At 42.5% G+C, this 18,546-nt stretch overlaps 1 protein-coding gene across 12 annotated transcripts in view; it reads right to left on the bottom strand.

Annotated features, from left to right (window-relative positions):
* LOC144608370 (rap guanine nucleotide exchange factor 1-like) overlaps positions 1 to 18,546 on the bottom strand; it is a 126,515-nt gene that overhangs the window by 6,174 nt on the left and 101,795 nt on the right. For all 12 annotated transcript variants that reach the window (XM_078426049.1, XM_078426050.1, XM_078426054.1 and 9 more), the window contains 9 exons: positions 17,365 to 17,449; positions 17,103 to 17,195; positions 15,217 to 15,402; positions 14,944 to 15,028; positions 7,680 to 7,774; positions 6,670 to 6,748; positions 6,311 to 6,412; positions 2,803 to 2,900; positions 245 to 373 (listed from right to left, as the gene is read on the bottom strand). In XM_078426049.1, coding sequence (XP_078282175.1) covers positions 245 to 373; positions 2,803 to 2,900; positions 6,311 to 6,412; positions 6,670 to 6,748; positions 7,680 to 7,774; positions 14,944 to 15,028; positions 15,217 to 15,402; positions 17,103 to 17,195; positions 17,365 to 17,449 — 952 coding nt within the window. The remainder of the gene's footprint in view (positions 1 to 244; positions 374 to 2,802; positions 2,901 to 6,310; positions 6,413 to 6,669; positions 6,749 to 7,679; positions 7,775 to 14,943; positions 15,029 to 15,216; positions 15,403 to 17,102; positions 17,196 to 17,364; positions 17,450 to 18,546) is intronic.

Below are 18,546 nucleotides of genomic sequence, written 5' to 3'. Positions count from 1 at the left end.
AGACTAATTATTTTCTCCTTCCTCCTACTTTCACTGCCTCCATCAACCTCACTCCCACAGCTGAACAGAGCCTGTGGAACAGGCAATGTTCTTCTCCCCATCACCTATTGCAGTACATTTAAAAAGTGCAATTATCACCCTTTAAAAAAAATCTAATTTGAAAGATTGTATTCCTGTACCTTGGCCACATCTTTCAGGGTGAAGTATATATTTTTGGAAATCCAGCTGAGTTCCAAATACTTACATTTGCTGGAAGCGCCGCATACTATCCAAGATATTAAACTGCTGCCATCTTTTAGAAAAGTTGATCTTTCCATCTATTAGATCTGGGTTACCAAGGTGAACAAAGGTCAGGTCTTGCAGAATAAGACCCCTGTAGAAATAGAATCAGACAAACATCACAAATTTCTGCAAACTCCTGCTCATTGCATGTGGCTTTATGCCAAGAAACAGACCGTCAATTAAATTCTTGGTATAAGTTCCAAAAATGTTGAAGATAACAATGGTGCAATGTCAAGGTCTGCCACGTCAGAAATCCTACTCTGCAGCCTACAATAACTTAGATCTTTCATCATTAATTATTTTTATTTCAATGTGGCCCATGGCATAGTCGTGTGCTGGCAGCATAGGCACAGTCATCGTCCAGGCTGCAGTTGAGGGACAACCTCCAGCCATTCTGTTTTTTGCATCAAAAAGGATTTTTCTTTTTTTGATAAAATCAATCATTTAAAAATGTATACATACTTGTCATCCTTGCCTTTCTGTTTAGTCTCTATTTCAGTCATGTCTTGGGAACTTCCTGTATTAACGTGAAATACGCTAATAATGGCATACTTCCCATTGTAAATGAGGATGTTCAAATGAACAAAACTTGAGATTGTTTAAAATGCACTTTCAGCATGGATGTCAGGGTTTGACAACGTGGTCTATAAGGAAAGTTCTGGCACCATGTAATGGGCATGTATTATACAATGCTGGGCTTGGCTCAGTTGTGGCAGCGACAGACCATAGTTCAAGTTGAAACACATCAAATATGTTGGCGCTGTACTTCAGCATGGAGGATGTGGTGCTCCAGGCTATACCAGATGAGACTTCAACATGAAGTTGTATCTGTCCTCTGTTGCAAAACATTTGTGTTGCTGCACTGAATGAATACAGCACTGTTGAGAAAAAGATCTGCACTGACTTGTACTGCAACTTTCATATTGTCTGGACGTTCCAAAATATCAAAGAACCTGGTAGTCACCACTAGAATGAAGCAAACTCTGCTGTGAAGTTACATGCAGTGTCAAAATAATGGGATGATCTGCTTTAATGAAATTGATTGATTGATATTGGGTTAGAAAAATCGCAGCTAACTAAGGGATCTCCAAAAGGGCAACACTTCCACAGTACTGCACTCGGGAGAGATGCACTTGGGCCCACAATCTACTGATTAGGTGATTAAGGTACTACCAAAATAATCACAGCTAAAAGCATGGTATTTAAACTTAAGGCATGCAATGGCCTTCCTGGAAATGATGCCATGGCACTAGAACAGCTCCACACATGACTGTCAGCTCCTCGGCAATCATGTTTATTTCAATATGGCCCATGGCATAATCGTGTGCTGGCAGCATTGGCACAGTCATCATTCAGGCTGCAGTTGAGGGACAACCTCCAGCCATCAAGACTCATGGCTGTTAGAGGCCATCAATGTGGGTAGGACTACTGAATGGTTGAACATTTTTAACTGTCACAACCTTCAGTAGCACTTAGGGCAAACACAAAAAAAATCTAAGTACAATTTAAAGACTCTAACATTTGTGAAGCTGAAAAGCAGATCTGCAATTCTAAAATCATTAAAACTCCAAGTAAATCCTGCACTGTCAACGTCTACCATTAATTTGAATGGGTGCTGGGTTAACCTAGAGCAGGCTGATAGCCAGATGTCTTAGCTGGAGCTGGGAACCTGAAGCTGATCACACCACTACACGAGAGCAGCACACGCTGCAGGCTGAAGATACCACAGTTGATTTACACCAGTACCGAGACCAGGACTCCCAATACAAAATACAAAGGCAAGTCTTATCATTAGTACTTGCCTATATTGACACAGCAGTCTGTCCTTCCAGCCTACTTCCAGGTCCATGCTGGCTCCCAGCCAAGCAATATCACCTGTTCATATCCCTCATTTGGCTGAAATCCACTCTCTCTCATGCCCCCTTTGATGCTTTCTTTTTTGTCATCTACCTGAATGCTGGGAGGTTTATTTTTCCTTTCAATGGATTAAGAACAAAATGGGAATGGTCTTTTGGGGGATGTGTGGCAGAATCCAGGCAGTGATAGTCCATTGTAAGCAACTCTCAGATGTACACAGTTGCTGAAACATATGGTGCTTTCCTTGAATGCATTATTGTCACATCACAAAATAAACTTCTAGAATAAGAATTGCTCACTACATCATAACCTATCAACATTAAAAAACACCACCGGCAAATTTTCCTACCTTTGCATTTTAAAGTTTGCAAATAAGAAAGAAAAAATATGACTTTGCAGTTATGGTAAGTTTGTGTGCAAAATTGGATGTAAATAATGTGTTCAGAGCGACTGAATCTGGGAGTTTGGGATGATCTGTTGGATTACTTGTCTTGTATCCAGTAGTATCATTGAATGCCAGATCAGCTGTTTATATTGGAAAAATTATTTGGAAAAAAATTACTGTATGTTACGTTCAGTATTTGAAATGGAAATAATTGATTTGCTGAGAACAACATTAATCTATAACACTCCCTTCAGAACAACTATCAGTTGAATACTTACAGGTAAGGTATACAGGGTGGTTCCACCTCTGCCAAAGCAGCTCGATACGCTCGAAATGAAGAGGAGCTATCAATGAGTGTGCAGTATTCGGCCAGACCCTGATAATAAATGCAAGGTAATTTGTCCATCAATAACACAGCTACTAGTTGAAGTATGAATATTTTTATTAACAGTTTAGTTTATTGTCATGTGTAGTGAGGTACAGTGTAAAGCCTTTGTTGTGTTATTTGTTGCGTATCATCCAGGAATTTAAGGCACTTTGGGAAGTGTCATGTGACTTGCTTCATGCAAGATAAAAAATTGAATGAACTTTGAATGAACTCGTCACACCAACGCCTCTACATCCTTAGAAGGCTTAGGAGGTTTGGCATGTCCCTTACAACTCTCACCAACTTCTACATATGCACCATAGAAAGCATTTTATCAGGATGCATCACAGCTTGGTTTGGGAACAGCTCCATCCGGGGCCGGAAGAAATTGCAGCGAATTGTGGTCACAGCCCAGACTATCACACAAACCAGCCTCCCTTCTATTGACTCCATTTATACTTCACGCTGCCTTGGCAAGGCCAGCAGCACAATCAAGGACGAGTTATACCTTGGCCACACCATCTTCTCCAATCAGGCAAAAGGTATAGAAGTGTGAAAACGCACACCACCAGATTCAGGGACAGTTTCTTCCCAACTGTTATCAGGTTACCAGAGACTATCACCGGAGAGCAGTGCTGGACTACTATCTACCTTTACAAAAGCTTTTCACTGTACCTCGGTACACTTGACAGTAAACTAAACTGAATGGGACTGTTGCATTGTGATTTTAGCATAATGCTATCCAAAGTTCGTGCATGAGTTTTAAATGTTAATATTAGCATTCAGGACTATACGTGGAAAGCATGAACAATCGCCAATTTTCAATGACACAAAATCCAAACCGTCTTTCATGATATGAACGCAATAAAAGCAGGTCAGTGCACAGAATGAGAAGAATGTGAAAAATAATTATGTAAATTGAATATTACCTCCTGGAAAAGAATTTCTGCAGAATTTGTTTTCAAAAAATGGGATAGAGTTCTTTCAGAAAAATATGGCTTGGAATTCAGTCAGAGAAGAATTTGACATGACAGGCAAAGTGCAGTGTGGTTGAAAGGGGAAACAAATGACTGGCTCAGTGGCTCCACAAACTCCCCAGTGCTCAGGACTCCTGTGGCCCTTGTCTGGGTCGATCACAAGCCAACTTATCACTAACTAATTTGATTGTTTATATGAAATTATTTCTCTGTGGGCAGACTGCCAGGATGATGAGCAATAGGGTAAATGCCATTTTATCCAGTAAATCCTGCAGGTGTTTATAAAACAAGTCCAAGTTAATGAGGAACAAGTTACCCATTTTCCTGGTGACTTTTTTGTGACCATGAACCCAAAGCATTGTATTTGGCCCCACGGCAAAACTGTCAATGTCTAGTTAACCATTATTTAAACTTTTTTATGCATCAGTGATTTTCTCTCTCATGTGGTATTTTTTCATTCATGGAACAAGGCTCCGTACAGACCATCCTATTTACCCAAACAGGCAGAAATGGCAGCTGCCCAGGCTCGGACACTTCATTAACCTTCTTGCTTCGCTTTTGCAATAGTGCTAAGGGTAACCCATGACCAAAAACACATTCAACCAACTTAGGAAGCTGGTGAGCTTATTCAGCAAGAGTTGCTGAGCGAGCTTGGGTACATGGGAAAGGACGGACTCCAGGGGTTGGGTACTAATCTGCCATGCCTAGTTAATTAGTCTAGTAGGCCAGAGTCAGCAATGGCTTTGAGACTCAGACAGATAGAGGTTACTTTCTTCAGGGCAGAGATAATGAGCAGATATAATGAGCAATAAAATAAAAATGCAAGATTCCACTGGTTGAGAGCACAGGGAACAAAACAATAGATTATATGCAAAATGTTCAAATATAGAAGAGAGTGTTGGGAGAACCACTTTGCATTTCACTGGATATTACAGTAAAGTAAGGTAATTACTGGTTGAAGTAGAGACTGCCAACAATGTGGAATAAATTAAATGGGGTAGTTGTAGGAAGATAGAACAGTGAGGGGCACGGACAATGTCAAATGCTAGCACCGGATCTGTGGCAATTTCTATACAATTCTACCTTTATCGAATCTGGTTTCAGACCATTGAGTACACGCTGGAGAATTGATTAAAATCCAATCTTCCTTAAACAGGTGTGATAGCCTGAAGCCACAGACTGCTTATCTTTAACAGCTCTCCTTCCCAAGAGAATAGCTCACTGTTTTCTTGGACAGTTGGCAAAGGATTACCACAGCAGTTACTGGAGAACATAATGAGCTTCTTGTGTGGCAAAAGAAGGTACAAAGAAAATTCCCAGCTGATTTCATAATCTGTTCAAATCACTTTAGGGGTGCATTGTCACTGTTCTCCTGAACACAATTTGCCTTTGCGTTATTAATCTTTCTCTAGTTGAGGCTTAACAATATTGGTCATCTCTGTAGTCAAAATTGTCCCTAGTGGGTGTAGGATAGTGTTAATGTGTGGGGATCGCTGGGCGGCACGGACTTGGTGGGCCGAAAAGGCCTGTTTCCGGCTGTATATATATGATATGATATGATATAAGCCACTATTGGTGCAGACCTCTGAAACATATTCTCATAACGAACATTCTTGGAACTGTTTAGCTCTGCTGAGCCTCACATTGTAACAAGTATCAACTTGCACCATGGAGGCAGGACCTATAATAATATAGAAGCACCTTCATGCTACAGATTACATGACAATACTGTTTACTAAAGTTTGTTACAAGTTTCTTATCTAGAAGGGACTTTGTAAAGCAAGGTGCTGATGGGCCTGGCTTGGTACAGTGGACGGAAGGTATATATTCTACAGTTCATATGTTTATATTGCTGTAAAAGAAACAGAATGCTGGAAAAACTCCAGTCGGGCAGCATCTGTAGAAAGAAAAATAGTCAACGATTTGGGTCTGCGAACCATCATCAAAACTGGGAAGGTCCTTCATTTTGCTGCCTCTATTAAAACAAGATGGTTACAAAAGAACATCAATAAAACAACATTAAAGTTCTGAGGTTCATTCAACAACATTGTAATGAACATTTTGTCTTAAGCCCACTATCCTGCAGTCTTCTTATTCCTAGATTGTAATATCAAAAAAACGCAATCACCATGCTTTGAATTTACTCAACTGACTATCCTGGAGGTGGAGAATTCCAAGTGGGAAAGGAATTTATCATGTGTACAGTATTCAAGCAGCTCATTTCCAAAGTTTAAAAATTATTTTTAGTATGTTTTTGCAACGAGGGTACCCATTTACAGAACGCTATACAGACATGATACCATAGCAGCCACGTGAAAGTGGGCTGTGTCACCGTAAATTCAGCTTTTGGCACTCAGGAGACATTTTGCACCAATTTATGGACAGGTTTTCCAGTTACTGTGGAGATTGGAGCCTGGACATAACTACAAATCACAACGTTACCTCTGAAGTCTGCTTCTGCCATTCCAATCTGCGGATCGGTGCGGAATCCAATGCAGATAATATAGCCAGGTACGAGTTAAAATTATTCAGTTTGCGTAAGTGCTAGAAATTAAAATGAAAATTTAAAATTCAAAAGGTTGAATTTCAGTATCTGCTGCAATAATTTTAAAGTTTCAAAGTTACATGGCCAATTCTGGTGAGATTTTGCTTTTGTTTTCCAGCCATGTGGCAAGAAATTCTATATAATAAATACATGTGTCATGCAAGTTATTTGTTCAGCAAATCTTACAGGTCTCAGAATGTGATAGCAGAGAAATGCTACAACAAATGTAATTGACATTGTGCAGCAGTTTACGAACCTTCATAATTTTGATAAATTTGAGGAGTAACCGTTCTCGATCTTGTGCCTTTTCCTGTTGAATAATTATTGACCTCACCCTGAAAGACCAAAAGATTTAACGTGAATACTTTGATATCCAGTGTCCCTTCCTGGAAAATGGTACTGGTCAGGAAAATACATCTGACTCGCCTCAAAGCTTTGCAGTCACTCAGCCTCGTTAGCACTCTGGCCCAAAAGCTCACATGCTCAAAACAAAATGGGAAGCATAGGAAGATTGAGTATGATGTGTGGGAATCGCTTCGAATAATCATCGACAGCATTAGCAAGTGTGTGCTGTCACAGTTCCCCACTGTGATGATCTTAATGCTAAACATACTACAGACATCAAAGATATGTCAGAATCAGAATAACCTTTGTCATCCAAAAAAACAAGTCTTTTGGCCGAAATTCCATTTCCCACAGTCCAACAATAAGAGCAATAAAAATAAGCAATTACACACACAATCACAATCCAACACAAAACCAAAAAAAAAGAAACATCCATCACAGTGAGTCTCCTCCAGTCACCTTCTCACTGTGATGGAAGGCCAGAATGTATTTTCTCTTCCCTTGCCATCTTCTCCCGCGGTCAGGCTGTTGAACTTGCCATGTTGGGGCGGTCGTGGCTCCCGGCATTGAAGTACCCGCCGGGCGGAGAAAAATCCCGCGGCCGGTTCCAGGCCGTGCTGGACGGTGAAAGGTCCGCAGCGGGCCGACCCAAGCCCCGCGATTCGGGGCGGGCAAAGACACTGCCGCTGCAATTCCGGGCGGTCCCAGAGAGCACAGCACACAATCCCCTTCATGTCCCTGTTTTGATACGTGTACCCTGCTGCGGCACTCAATACCGACTCCCAGTCTTGCACTGCCCACTTTTATTCCACCCGGATATTCGCAAACCAAGAGCATTCAGCTATTTCAACGCAGAACTTGGCTTTTATCTGAAGCACTTTGAAGCAACAGAATAGCTGAGAAACATTGCTTCATGCTTACCAATAGGACATATTGTTGAAGTGCTCTGTAAACTGTGTTAGGTTTGGACTCTTCTCTTCGTTCTGTTCTTTGGCCCAGAGTAAAACCTCAGGGATCTGTCATTGAGAGAAGCGATAAAAGAGAGATGAAGGGAGCTTTAAAATGTGCTGGACTAGCCCTACACAGCATGGATCGGAATAAAAACTAGCACAAAGGAATCACCAATGGAATTTCATTTCATATCACTCCCGTTGCTAATTGGAGTATAAAAACATGACAAGGTGTCAGTTTAAATTTTATTTGTAGGCATTCTCATTTGATAATCAGCATCCCTTCCTGGAGATTGGTCTGACCTGCTTTCATCATTAAACCCGTCTACAAACCATGACCACTGTCTCAAATTTAATGGTCAATTATTTATACTAACAAAACAGAACAGCAAAGACTTCTATTTAGTTTTCTTCTCCCACAGATGCATATTATTTTCCACTTAGGATGATCAGATATTATTGTGTTATCATCAAGGGGGCATTGTCCTCAGTTCCCTGCTTTCTGTAGTACACATTGATGTGTGTACGGAGTATATTAGTTTGATATAAAAACTGGGGATAAGGGTGACAGTGAGAAGAAAACTTTTAGAGGCTAGAGGACATAGATTGTCTGCCCAGATGGATAGGTAAGCGGTAAAAGGAATGGAATCTGGAGAATGTAATTCATTTGGGAAGAAGCAAAAAGGCATCGACATACACACTATTTGGGGGAACAGAGGAAGTTTATATCCACAGATGCATAACAGGCAGAAAATCAAGTTATAACGATAGTTAAAGAGGCGTATTGGGATACGTTTCCCCACAAGCCCAGGCATGGAATGCAAGTGCAGTCCTTGAGTACTGAGTCATCACCTTACAGGAAATGCACAACTGCAAAGAGGGAGCAAAGCAGGCTGCCATGACCAAAAGAGTGTTATGATTTACATCTGTATATATAAACTCTCATCTTTTACGTGTATGTATATATATGTATGTATGTTCCTGAAATACAGACAAAACGGTACATGATAGCGCAACAATTTTAGAGGCACCTTACTCACCATTCACCTGCGGTGTGCAGAATCAGGTTTCGTTATATTTTAAAAGTAATTCACTTTATAAACTTTAATAAACTTTACACTGTGAATGGGACAAGCCTCAATATGGTAGTCGTGCCTGCGCAGTGCGCTCCCATTTGCCGGGCCCGGTAGCCGCACCTGCGCAGTTGGGGGAGGGTTTCTGGGCCAGGTATCCGCGTGTGCGCAGTTGGGGAGGGTTGCCAGGCCCGGCAGCGGCGCGCCTGCGCAGCAGTGCCGGGAGAACTGGCGCCGTCCCGGCGTGCCCCATGCCTGACCTCCCTCCCGTGGTGCAGCGCGGCAGCAGAGAGAAGGTCAAAGAAGATCGCCGTTGGCAGGACGAATACGGGGCAGCGCCTTGCGGCCACTTTCCTGCTGCTGGCCGCCGCAATGGCCACCCAGGGCACGGGTGAGTGGCTCCCTCTCCCCTTTCCCCTCGCCCGCACCCGGCCCCGGGGGGAGACTCCCTGGCCGCCACAGCCTCGGGATATACACTGGGATCTTGCTGTGCGCTTTTGGAGTGGGGTGGGGAGGGTGCTAGACCAATGCAGGAGGGGTTTGGAGCCGATTGGGGTTGTGCCTCAAATACAAGGGTTATTTGAGTATATGTGAGTGGGATCTTGCTGTGCATTGAAGGGGAGGGGGATGTGGGGGGGTCTGACTGATTCTGTGGGGGGGGGAGTTTGGAAATAATTACATTTGTAATATCTATCTATATATTACTAAAAATCTCATCTTGTTTCTATACACATGTTCCCGAAATACAGCCAAATCGGTATACGATAGCGCAACAATTTTAGGGGCACCTTACACTCCATTCACCTGTGATGTGCAGTATCAAGTTTTGTTCAAATTGTTGCGCTATCGTGTACAGTTTTGGCTGTATTTTGGACACATACCCCATAAAATAAACATCGACATTTTCATCTAATACTTCCGTGTTCAATGTTGTCATTAAACGTGTGCTTTTTTGAACGATGACTCCTGACGTAAAGGCTCAAATCTTCTTCTAGTTAAATTTTGACCCCTCAATAATATTAAAATTGTGTGTCTTTTTTTTCCCATCAACCGCTGTCACAACAGGAACCCAACGGGTCCACGGGTCGTGTTCAAATTGTTGTGTTATCGTGTACCGTTTTGGCTGCTTTCTGCACAACCAGTTGTTCAAGCGCTTTTGATTGTAACATATACCTTAATTTAGTTCAACAAAGAAACTGACACGTTACTAAAGAACCTTTAGTGACAGCGGGAACCCAACGGGTCCACGGGTCGTCTAGTCTATTATATTCTACTGACTCCCACAGTTATCGAACTACACATTTTCCCACTCTGCCTCCTGCAAAGACTCTATCCCCTACTCCCAATTCCTCTGTCTACGCTGGATCTGCACCCAAGATGAGGTGTTCCATTCCAGGACATCTGAAAAGTCGTCATTCTTTGGGGAACTGGGGTTAACCTCTTAGTCAATAGACAATAGGTGCAGGAGGAGGCCATTCGGCCCTTCGAGCCAGCACTGCCAGTCAATGTGATCATGGCTGATCATTCTCAATCAGTACCCCGTTCCTGCCTTCTCCCCATATCCCCTGACTCCGTTATCCTTAAGAGCTCTATCTAGCTCTCTCTTGAATGCATTATACTCACTGGAACTGGATAGACTTGGCTTGTACTCGCTGGAATTTAGAAGATTGAGGGGGGATCTTATAGAAACTTACAAAATTCTTAAGGGGTTGGACAGGCTAGATGCAGGAAGATTGTTCCCGATGTTGGGGAAGTCCAGAACAAGGGGTCACAGTTTAAGGATAAGGGGGAAGTCTTTTAGTACCGAGATGAGAAAGTTTTTTTTCCACACAGAGTGGGGAATCTGTGGAATTCTCTGCCACAGAAGGTAGTTGAGGCCAGTTCATTGGCTATATTTAAGAGGGAGTTAGATGTGGCCCTTGTGGCTGAAGGGATCAGGGGGTATGGAGAGAGGGCAGGTACAGGATACTGAGTTGGATGATCAGCCATGATCATATTGAATGGCGGTGCAGGCTCGAAGGGCCGAATGGCCTACTCCTGCACCTACTTTCTATGTTTCTATTGCCCTCCACTGCCTTCTGAGGCAGAGAATTCCACAGATTCACAACTCTGACTGAAAAAGTTTTTCCTCATCTCAGTTATAAATGGCCTACCCCTTATTCTTAAACTGTGGCCCCTTGTTCTGGATTCCCCCAACGTTAGGAACATGTTTCCTGTCTCTAACGTGTCCAACCCCTTAATAATCTTATACCTTTCGATAAGATCTTCTCTCATCCTTCTAAATTCCAGTATATACAAGCCTAGTCGCTCCAGTCTTTCAACATATGACAGTCCCGCCATTCCGGGAATTAACCTAGTAAACCTACGCTGCACGCCCTCAATAGCAAGAATATCCTTCCTCAAATTTGGAGACCAAAACTGCACACAGTACTCCAGGTGCGGTCTCACTAGGGCCCTGTACAACTGCAGAAGGACCTCTTTGCTCCTATACTCAACTCCTCTTGTTATGAAGGCCAACATTCCATTGGCTTTCTTCACTGCCTGCTGTACCTGCATGCTTCCTTTCAGTGACTGATGCACTAGGACACCCAGATCTCGTTGTACGTCCCCTTTTCCTAACTTGACACCATTCAGATAATACCCTGCCTTCCTATTCTTACCACCAGTGGATAACCTCACACTTACCCACATTAAACTGCATCTGCCATGCATCTGCCCACTCACACAACCTGTCCAAGTCACCCTGCAACCTCGTAGCATCTTCCTCACAGTTCACACTACCACCCAGCTTTGTATCATCTGCAAATTTGCTAATGGTACTTTTAATCCCTTCATCCAAGTCATTAATGTATATTGTATATCTTCCATCATAAATGAAGCCCTCTAAAGGGTCTCCTGGATATCCTGCAGCTCCGCTCTTGCTTCCCATCCCCTCAGTCACAACAGGAACAGAGTCCCCCCAGTTCTCACCTTTCACCCCATCAGCCATCGCATACAGCACATAAACCTCCCACATTTTTGCCACCTCCAACGGGATCCCACCACCAGTCACATCTTCCCATCTCCACCCATTTCCACTTTCCGCAGAGACTGTTCCCTCCGCAACTCCCTGGTTAACATCCCTTCCCACCCAAACCACCCCCTCCCCAGGTACTATCCCCTGCAACCGCAGGAGATGCAACACCCATCCCAATACCACCTCTCGACTCCGTACAAGGATCGTGACAGTCTTTTCAGGTGAGGCAGAGGTTCACTTGCACCTCCTCCAATCTTATCTACCTTATCCGTTGTTCCAGGTGCGGACTTCTATATATCGGCAAGACCGAGCGCAGGCTCGGCGATCGTTTTGCTGAACACCTCTTTATTTAATATCACTTGCACTTCCATCCTGGATTCTATCGCTCCCCTTATAATGAAAAAGCCTCAGCCCAAAGGTCGGCCTTGGCTCAATGACACCACCAGAGCCCTAAGAAGGGAGTGCAGAAAATCAGAACGGAGGTGGAAATGTGACAAGCTTCAAATTTCCTTAGAAATTCTGAGAAACAATCTTCTCAAATACCAGGAAGCAGTAAAGTCTGCTAGAGCACAATACTTCTCCGACCTTATCTCCAAAAACTCTCATAACTCCAAGGTCCTATTTAGCACTATTACCTCTGTCATATGTCCCGCCCCCAGTACCAGCTTAGTTGGGTCCCCTGCTAAGTGCGAAGAATTTGCTAAATTTTTCACCAGCAAAGTTGAGAACATGAGAATGAACATTTCCCCTCCCACCCGTGACCTAGCTGTCTCACTAGTCTGTTCATCTAAATTGGACTGTTTCCAACCCGTCACTCTATCCTCCCTTGCAAAGCTTGTCTCCGCTATGAAACCTGCAACCTGCCCCCTTGATCCTGCCCCCACTGCCCTTCTGAAGGATGTCATTGCAATAGCCGGTCCCAGCATCCTCTCTATTATCAACAGTTCTCTGGCCACTGGCACTGTTCCAACCTGTTTCAAGCACGCGGTGGTCCAGCCCCTACTGAAAAAACCTAACCTAGACCCCACCTTGCCTAGCAATTACAGACCCATTTCCAAACTGCCATTCCTGTCAAAAGTCCTTGAAAAGGCAATTCTAAACCAATTAGTGCCCTACCTACACCAAAACACCATCCTGGAAAGTTTCCAGTCAGGTTTCAGAGCCCACCACAGCACATAGTCTGCCTTGTTGAAGGTACACAACGACCTGCTTCTCGCCACCGGCGACTGTGCAATCCTGCTCCTTCTCGACCTCAGCGCAGCGTTCGATACAGTGGACCACACCATCCTTATTGACCGTCTCCGGTACGCGGTTGGCATTGATGGCACTGCCCTGAGCTGGTTCGTTTCCTACCTCAAAGATAGGAGTTTCGCCATCAACATAGGCAGTTATTCCTCTTCTCCAGCTAGCCTCTCCTGCGGAGTTCCACAAGGCTCCATCCTAGGCCCCATTCTCTTCTCTCTATACATGCTCCCCCTTGGCCAAATCATTCAAAGGCACGGCATTTCTTTCCACTGCAATGCCGATGACACACAGCTTTACCTCCCCCTGAAACCCAACAACCAGTCAAATTTAAACAGCCTCTCACACTGCCTTGAGGACATAAAATGTTGGATGGCACAGAACTTCCTCCAATTAAACGAGAGCAAGTCTGAAGTCATCCTATTCGCCCCCCCCCCCCACTCCATCAAATCGATAACAGGCAGTCTTGGAAGCCTATCCTGCCTAGTCAAACCGCATGTCAAAAACCTCGGTGTGATATTTGACTCTGCATTAAAGTTTGACAAGCAAGTCAACGCTGTGGTAAAAGCCAGCTTCTTCCAACTTCGTACCATAGCTAAAATCAAACCTTTCCTCCAATTCGACGACACTGAAAAAATCATTCACGCTTTCATTTCCTCCCGCCTAGACTACTGCAACTCCCTATACACTGGGATCAGCCAATCATCCCTGTCCCGCCTGCAACAGGTCCAAAACGCCGCAGCGAGACTCCTGACGGGTACCCGTAAAAGGGACATCACGCCGATTCTGGCCTCTCTCCACTGGCTCCCTGTACGGTACAGAATCAACTTCAAGCTCCTCCTATTCACATATAAAGCCCTAAATGGACATTCCCCCCCTACATCAAAAATCTTCTAACCCACCTCTCTAACTCCAGGTCCCTCAGGTTGGCCGACTTGGGGCTACTCACTATCCCACAGTCTAGGCTTAAGCTCAGGGGTGACCGCGCTTTTGCGGTTGCAGCTCCTAGACTGTGGAACAGCATCCCTCTCCCCATCAGAACTGCCCCCTCCATCGACTCCTTTAAGTCCAGGCTCAAAACCTATTTCTACTCCCTAGCGTTTGAGGCCCATTGAGGGGGCGCTGTGAACTGTTTTGTATGTGCTGTTATGTTTGTGTGCTACTGTATGTTTCATTTTTTCCTTGGTACCTAAACAGATGTACAGCACTTTGGTCAACGTGGGTTATTTTTAAATGTGCTATACAAATAAAATTGACTTGACTTGACTTGACTTGACCTCCACTCAGAGCATAGGCCAACCTAATCCTCCAGTTGCTAAACACTTTAATTCGCCCTCCCATTCCCATACTGACCTTTCTGTCCTGGGCCTCCTCCACTGTCAGAGTGAGGCCCAGTGCAAATTGGAGGAACAACACCTCATATTTTGTTTGGCAAGCTTACACCCCAGCGGTATGAATATTGACTTCTCTAACTTCAAATAACACTTGGTTTCCCGCTCTCTCCGTCCCTTCCCCTTCCTAGTTCTCCGACCAGTCTGACTGTCCCCTTGATTACATTTTATCTCTGTATGCTTCGTTGTCATCTTCTCCTAGCTAACAATGATCTATTCTACATTTTCCTTGATCCGCATCCCCTTTGATGTCTGGTTTTCACATCCAACACTTCCTTCTCTCTGTGTCTCCCTCTCCCCAGACTCTCACTTTTTTCCCCACCATTGGCGCAGACAAGAGGGGCAGAATGATTTTCCTCCCTCATTTGAATCCTCTAAAATCCAGTCTTCTACTGGTCCACAATTTTTCAGCAATTCAGGCAGACAGAACTTGGCAGCTGTCAGTGAATATGTAACAATGTGTACAACTTATAGAACAATGAACTTTTCAGATCTATTCTGACAAATCTTTACCTCAATTTTGTAAAACAGCTCGGCATCCAGAAGTGTCAACTGTTCAGCTATCTCGTGACTGTGGAAGTCATGAAGGGTTCCAGGCCTGCAGGAGTAAGTGTTTAAGTGTTACAGGAAGTCAAGGATTGAATTGATTTCCGTTTTCACACAAAACATTCCCCCAATGGCAGGCAAAAATTAAGAGACTACCCATTTCCACCTATTTATAAACTTTCCAAGTAACCACGATAAGAGAAGGATATTGTCTAACAATGATAGACCTGGAGCTTGTACCTTGCTGCCACTCCACGTGCAGCCAATGGCTTCATCAGACCAGCATATTTCACAGTCTTCTTCTGATCTACTTTATCCAGAATATTCTTTCTCAAAACCCGGGCCAGACTCAGTTCACCACTACACACTAAACGGAACACTAGTTCCATGAGCAACTTCAGGATGTCATCCGAGAGCTCCACCAGACTGGGAAAAGAAACAGCAACAAGGAATTGATCAGATGACATGCAATCACTACAGTATTATGCACAGTACATATAAATTCATACTGCACATTATTAATATTTACCATGCAATAAAATAGACAGCAATCTTCTGAAATATGTACATGAAAAAAATGAATTATACAGAAATTGAAAAGGCAATACATGCTACTTCAATATCATCAAAATCTACATCATAAGCTGCTAGTCAATGTGAGCACCCTTAAGGCAGATGTAGATCAATGTATTGAATATTATTTAATGCTTGCAAAACACACGATCACAATTATAATGGCATCCAATAGTCAGGTTTTAGATCCTTCCCTCCCCCCCCCCCACCCCCCGCGTAACTCAACTATATTAAATTGAATTGAATAAGTTTAATGGCCATGTAAGTACATATACAAGGAATGTGCCTTGGTGTCCCGCTCGCAAGTAACAACACGAACATACAGTAAACAATTAAGAATAAAGCATAAAACATTAAGAATAAAACATTATAGTTTAAACATGAGTGAAATAAACCAGAGCAAAAAGAGGCTACAGACTTTTGGTTATTGAGTAGAACTACTCGCTATCAGCATTATACCACACTATATTTCCAAATGTACTTCATTAGCCATCGACAATAATTGCAATTATACAGCACTACTAATATAGTGAATATGCCCTACATTGGCGTTTTAATCAAACAAAATCAAACAGAAAGCCACATAAGAACATATAATGGGAAAACAGTATGTGAATCATAGGAGCATATTAAAGCAGGAAAGTAGCAGAGATGGATATATATAAGGAGGGATAGCAGTTAATGCTAAGGTGCTGCCAACAATGGAGTGATTCAAAGTTTTGCTGGTCATCCATTTGTGATTTGGGCTCATTCTGTCTCTCTCCTCCAGTTTCTACGCTGTAACACTCTCTGGCTCTATAACGAAGACAGCTTGACTCCATCCAGGACAGAACAGTCCACTTAAATGCCATTCAATTTGCCATCCTGAACAATTATTCCATCAACTCCAATATACCACATGAACTGCAACAGTACCTCCAAAACTGGGTCAAAATACTGCAACATCGCAGTAGATAAACTCACTCATATACTCAAGCCTTTGCCCCAAAGAACATAGAGGAAATAGTTGGTCAGAAATAATTAATTAAAACTTAGCAAAAAATGTGACAACAATACAACCAAGCCTTGGGTGATTTTTTAGGTGGTAATGAACATTTGGGCAAATAATCATGTGGGTCACTGAGTGATATGTTATTCTCTGCTGGGACTTAAGAATTTTTGGTATGGAAATCAAGTCCAATGACATATACAAAAAAAGCTGCAAAATATTCTTCAGATTGATTACAATTATTGTCACATAGACAGTATAGTTTCCTATACAAGACAAATATATTGCACTTCAAAATGTCTGCAGACAAACAATGGCTATATTTTCTTAGGTAGACACAAAATGCTGGAGTAACTCAGCGGGACAAGCAGCATCTCTGGAGAGAAGAAATGGATGACATTTCGGGTCGAGTCTCTCCAGAGATGCTGCTTGTCCCGCTGAATTACTCTAGCATTTTGTGTCTACCTTCAATTTAAACCTGCATCTGCAGTTCTTTCCTACACGTTATATTTTCTTATACATGTTGTATGAAACTAAATGTACAACACTTGGCAACATTACTCACCACAGCTCATCCACCACGCGGACCAGAACGAAGAACGTATTCTTGCTCACCCGTTTTTTGAAAGTATCCGGACAGTGGCAAAACTTCTCATAAGTGGTCATTAGTTAGGGAAAAATATCTGTTCCATGTGTGTGTGTACGCGAGCAATGTTATAGGTGAGCTTTATCACAGTAACAACTTTGCATGTCACAATGCTAAACATTAATTGCCCTTTTATACCAAATTGAAACAGGGAATCTTGCGTAAATGTTAAAAAGGATATCGATGGTGCAGTTTCTTGATGATGTCCTCAGGTGGAATGAATGTTCGATACGTGGTCAGAAATGCCTCACAGTAAAGGACTAAATCTAATGAGGAAGACAAGCAGGCAAATGGAAGTATGAAAAGAAACAGGTTACGAGTACTAAATAAGCTCACCCGTTTCCAATATTCCTCAACATAATTAAATCAAAAAGACACAAGATATGTTCCTTCAACCAAAGAAAAGCATGCTTCTAACTCTATTGAATCTTTTTGAACTTGTTTTGCTAATTTTCAGTCACTACTACTCTCCCTCCCTCTTGACTTTACTCATCAGCCCAAGTCGTATCTTAAGACCTAAAACCATTACATCTTAACGTAATGAATAAGTTAAGAGAACAGATTGCAAGCTTCAACAGGAAGGGTGGGAATAAAATAATAGAGTAAGCAACAATTTACAGTAAATTTAAAGCAACATTAAAATAATTAAAGGCCAACTAATTTGGCCTTCAAAGTGGAGAACTTCCAAATGGCAAAATATAAAATGGTAATAACATTCCAACAGGAGGGAGCAAGAGATCATTTATTTTCCTGTCAGAATCTGAATCACAGAAACTGGAATTAAGTCTATCCTTTGGATCATTCCAGTGCAGATCTCCCAACATTTGATTTTACAAATCCATAATTTTGATGTCCAAAGTTCAGAATTTTACAACAAAATTCATAATATGGCGCGTAAAGCAACTTTTCAGCAAAAAAAGTATGCACGCCAAATGCATACTCGTTGCGCTACATTCTTGTGTGAAAAACGACTATTATTTCCACCAGTCTGTAGTTCTTGACTACATGTACAATGTCAGGGCTATCACGAGTATATTCTGCTATTTATAGAAAGGTTATTGAACATAGATACTTTTTGCAACACAAAGAAAAAATTGTTTTGTTTTTTCTATTTTGATTTTTGCTTACACATCCCAATTCTCTTGGTATTGAATAAAAGAGCAATGGTCATAAAATGTATGACTAAGTTATGAAGAAAGAGTTGATATATGCGACTCGACTAAGCATACAGAAGGATTTCATAGCGCGAGTCTGTGACCGTGCTAACAAGGATCGCAATACAAAGCATTGATATTGACCATCTGAAAACAGTCGGTAATTTCGATCACTCCTATACCATCGGGCACAGCTTTTCTCAACCTAT

Source organism: Rhinoraja longicauda, chromosome 31 (genome assembly GCF_053455715.1).
Source record: "Rhinoraja longicauda isolate Sanriku21f chromosome 31, sRhiLon1.1, whole genome shotgun sequence".
Taxonomy (NCBI): Eukaryota; Metazoa; Chordata; class Chondrichthyes; order Rajiformes; family Arhynchobatidae; genus Rhinoraja; species Rhinoraja longicauda.
Note: the sequence above shows the minus strand (reverse complement) of the source record. Positions and strands in the feature narration are given on the sequence as shown.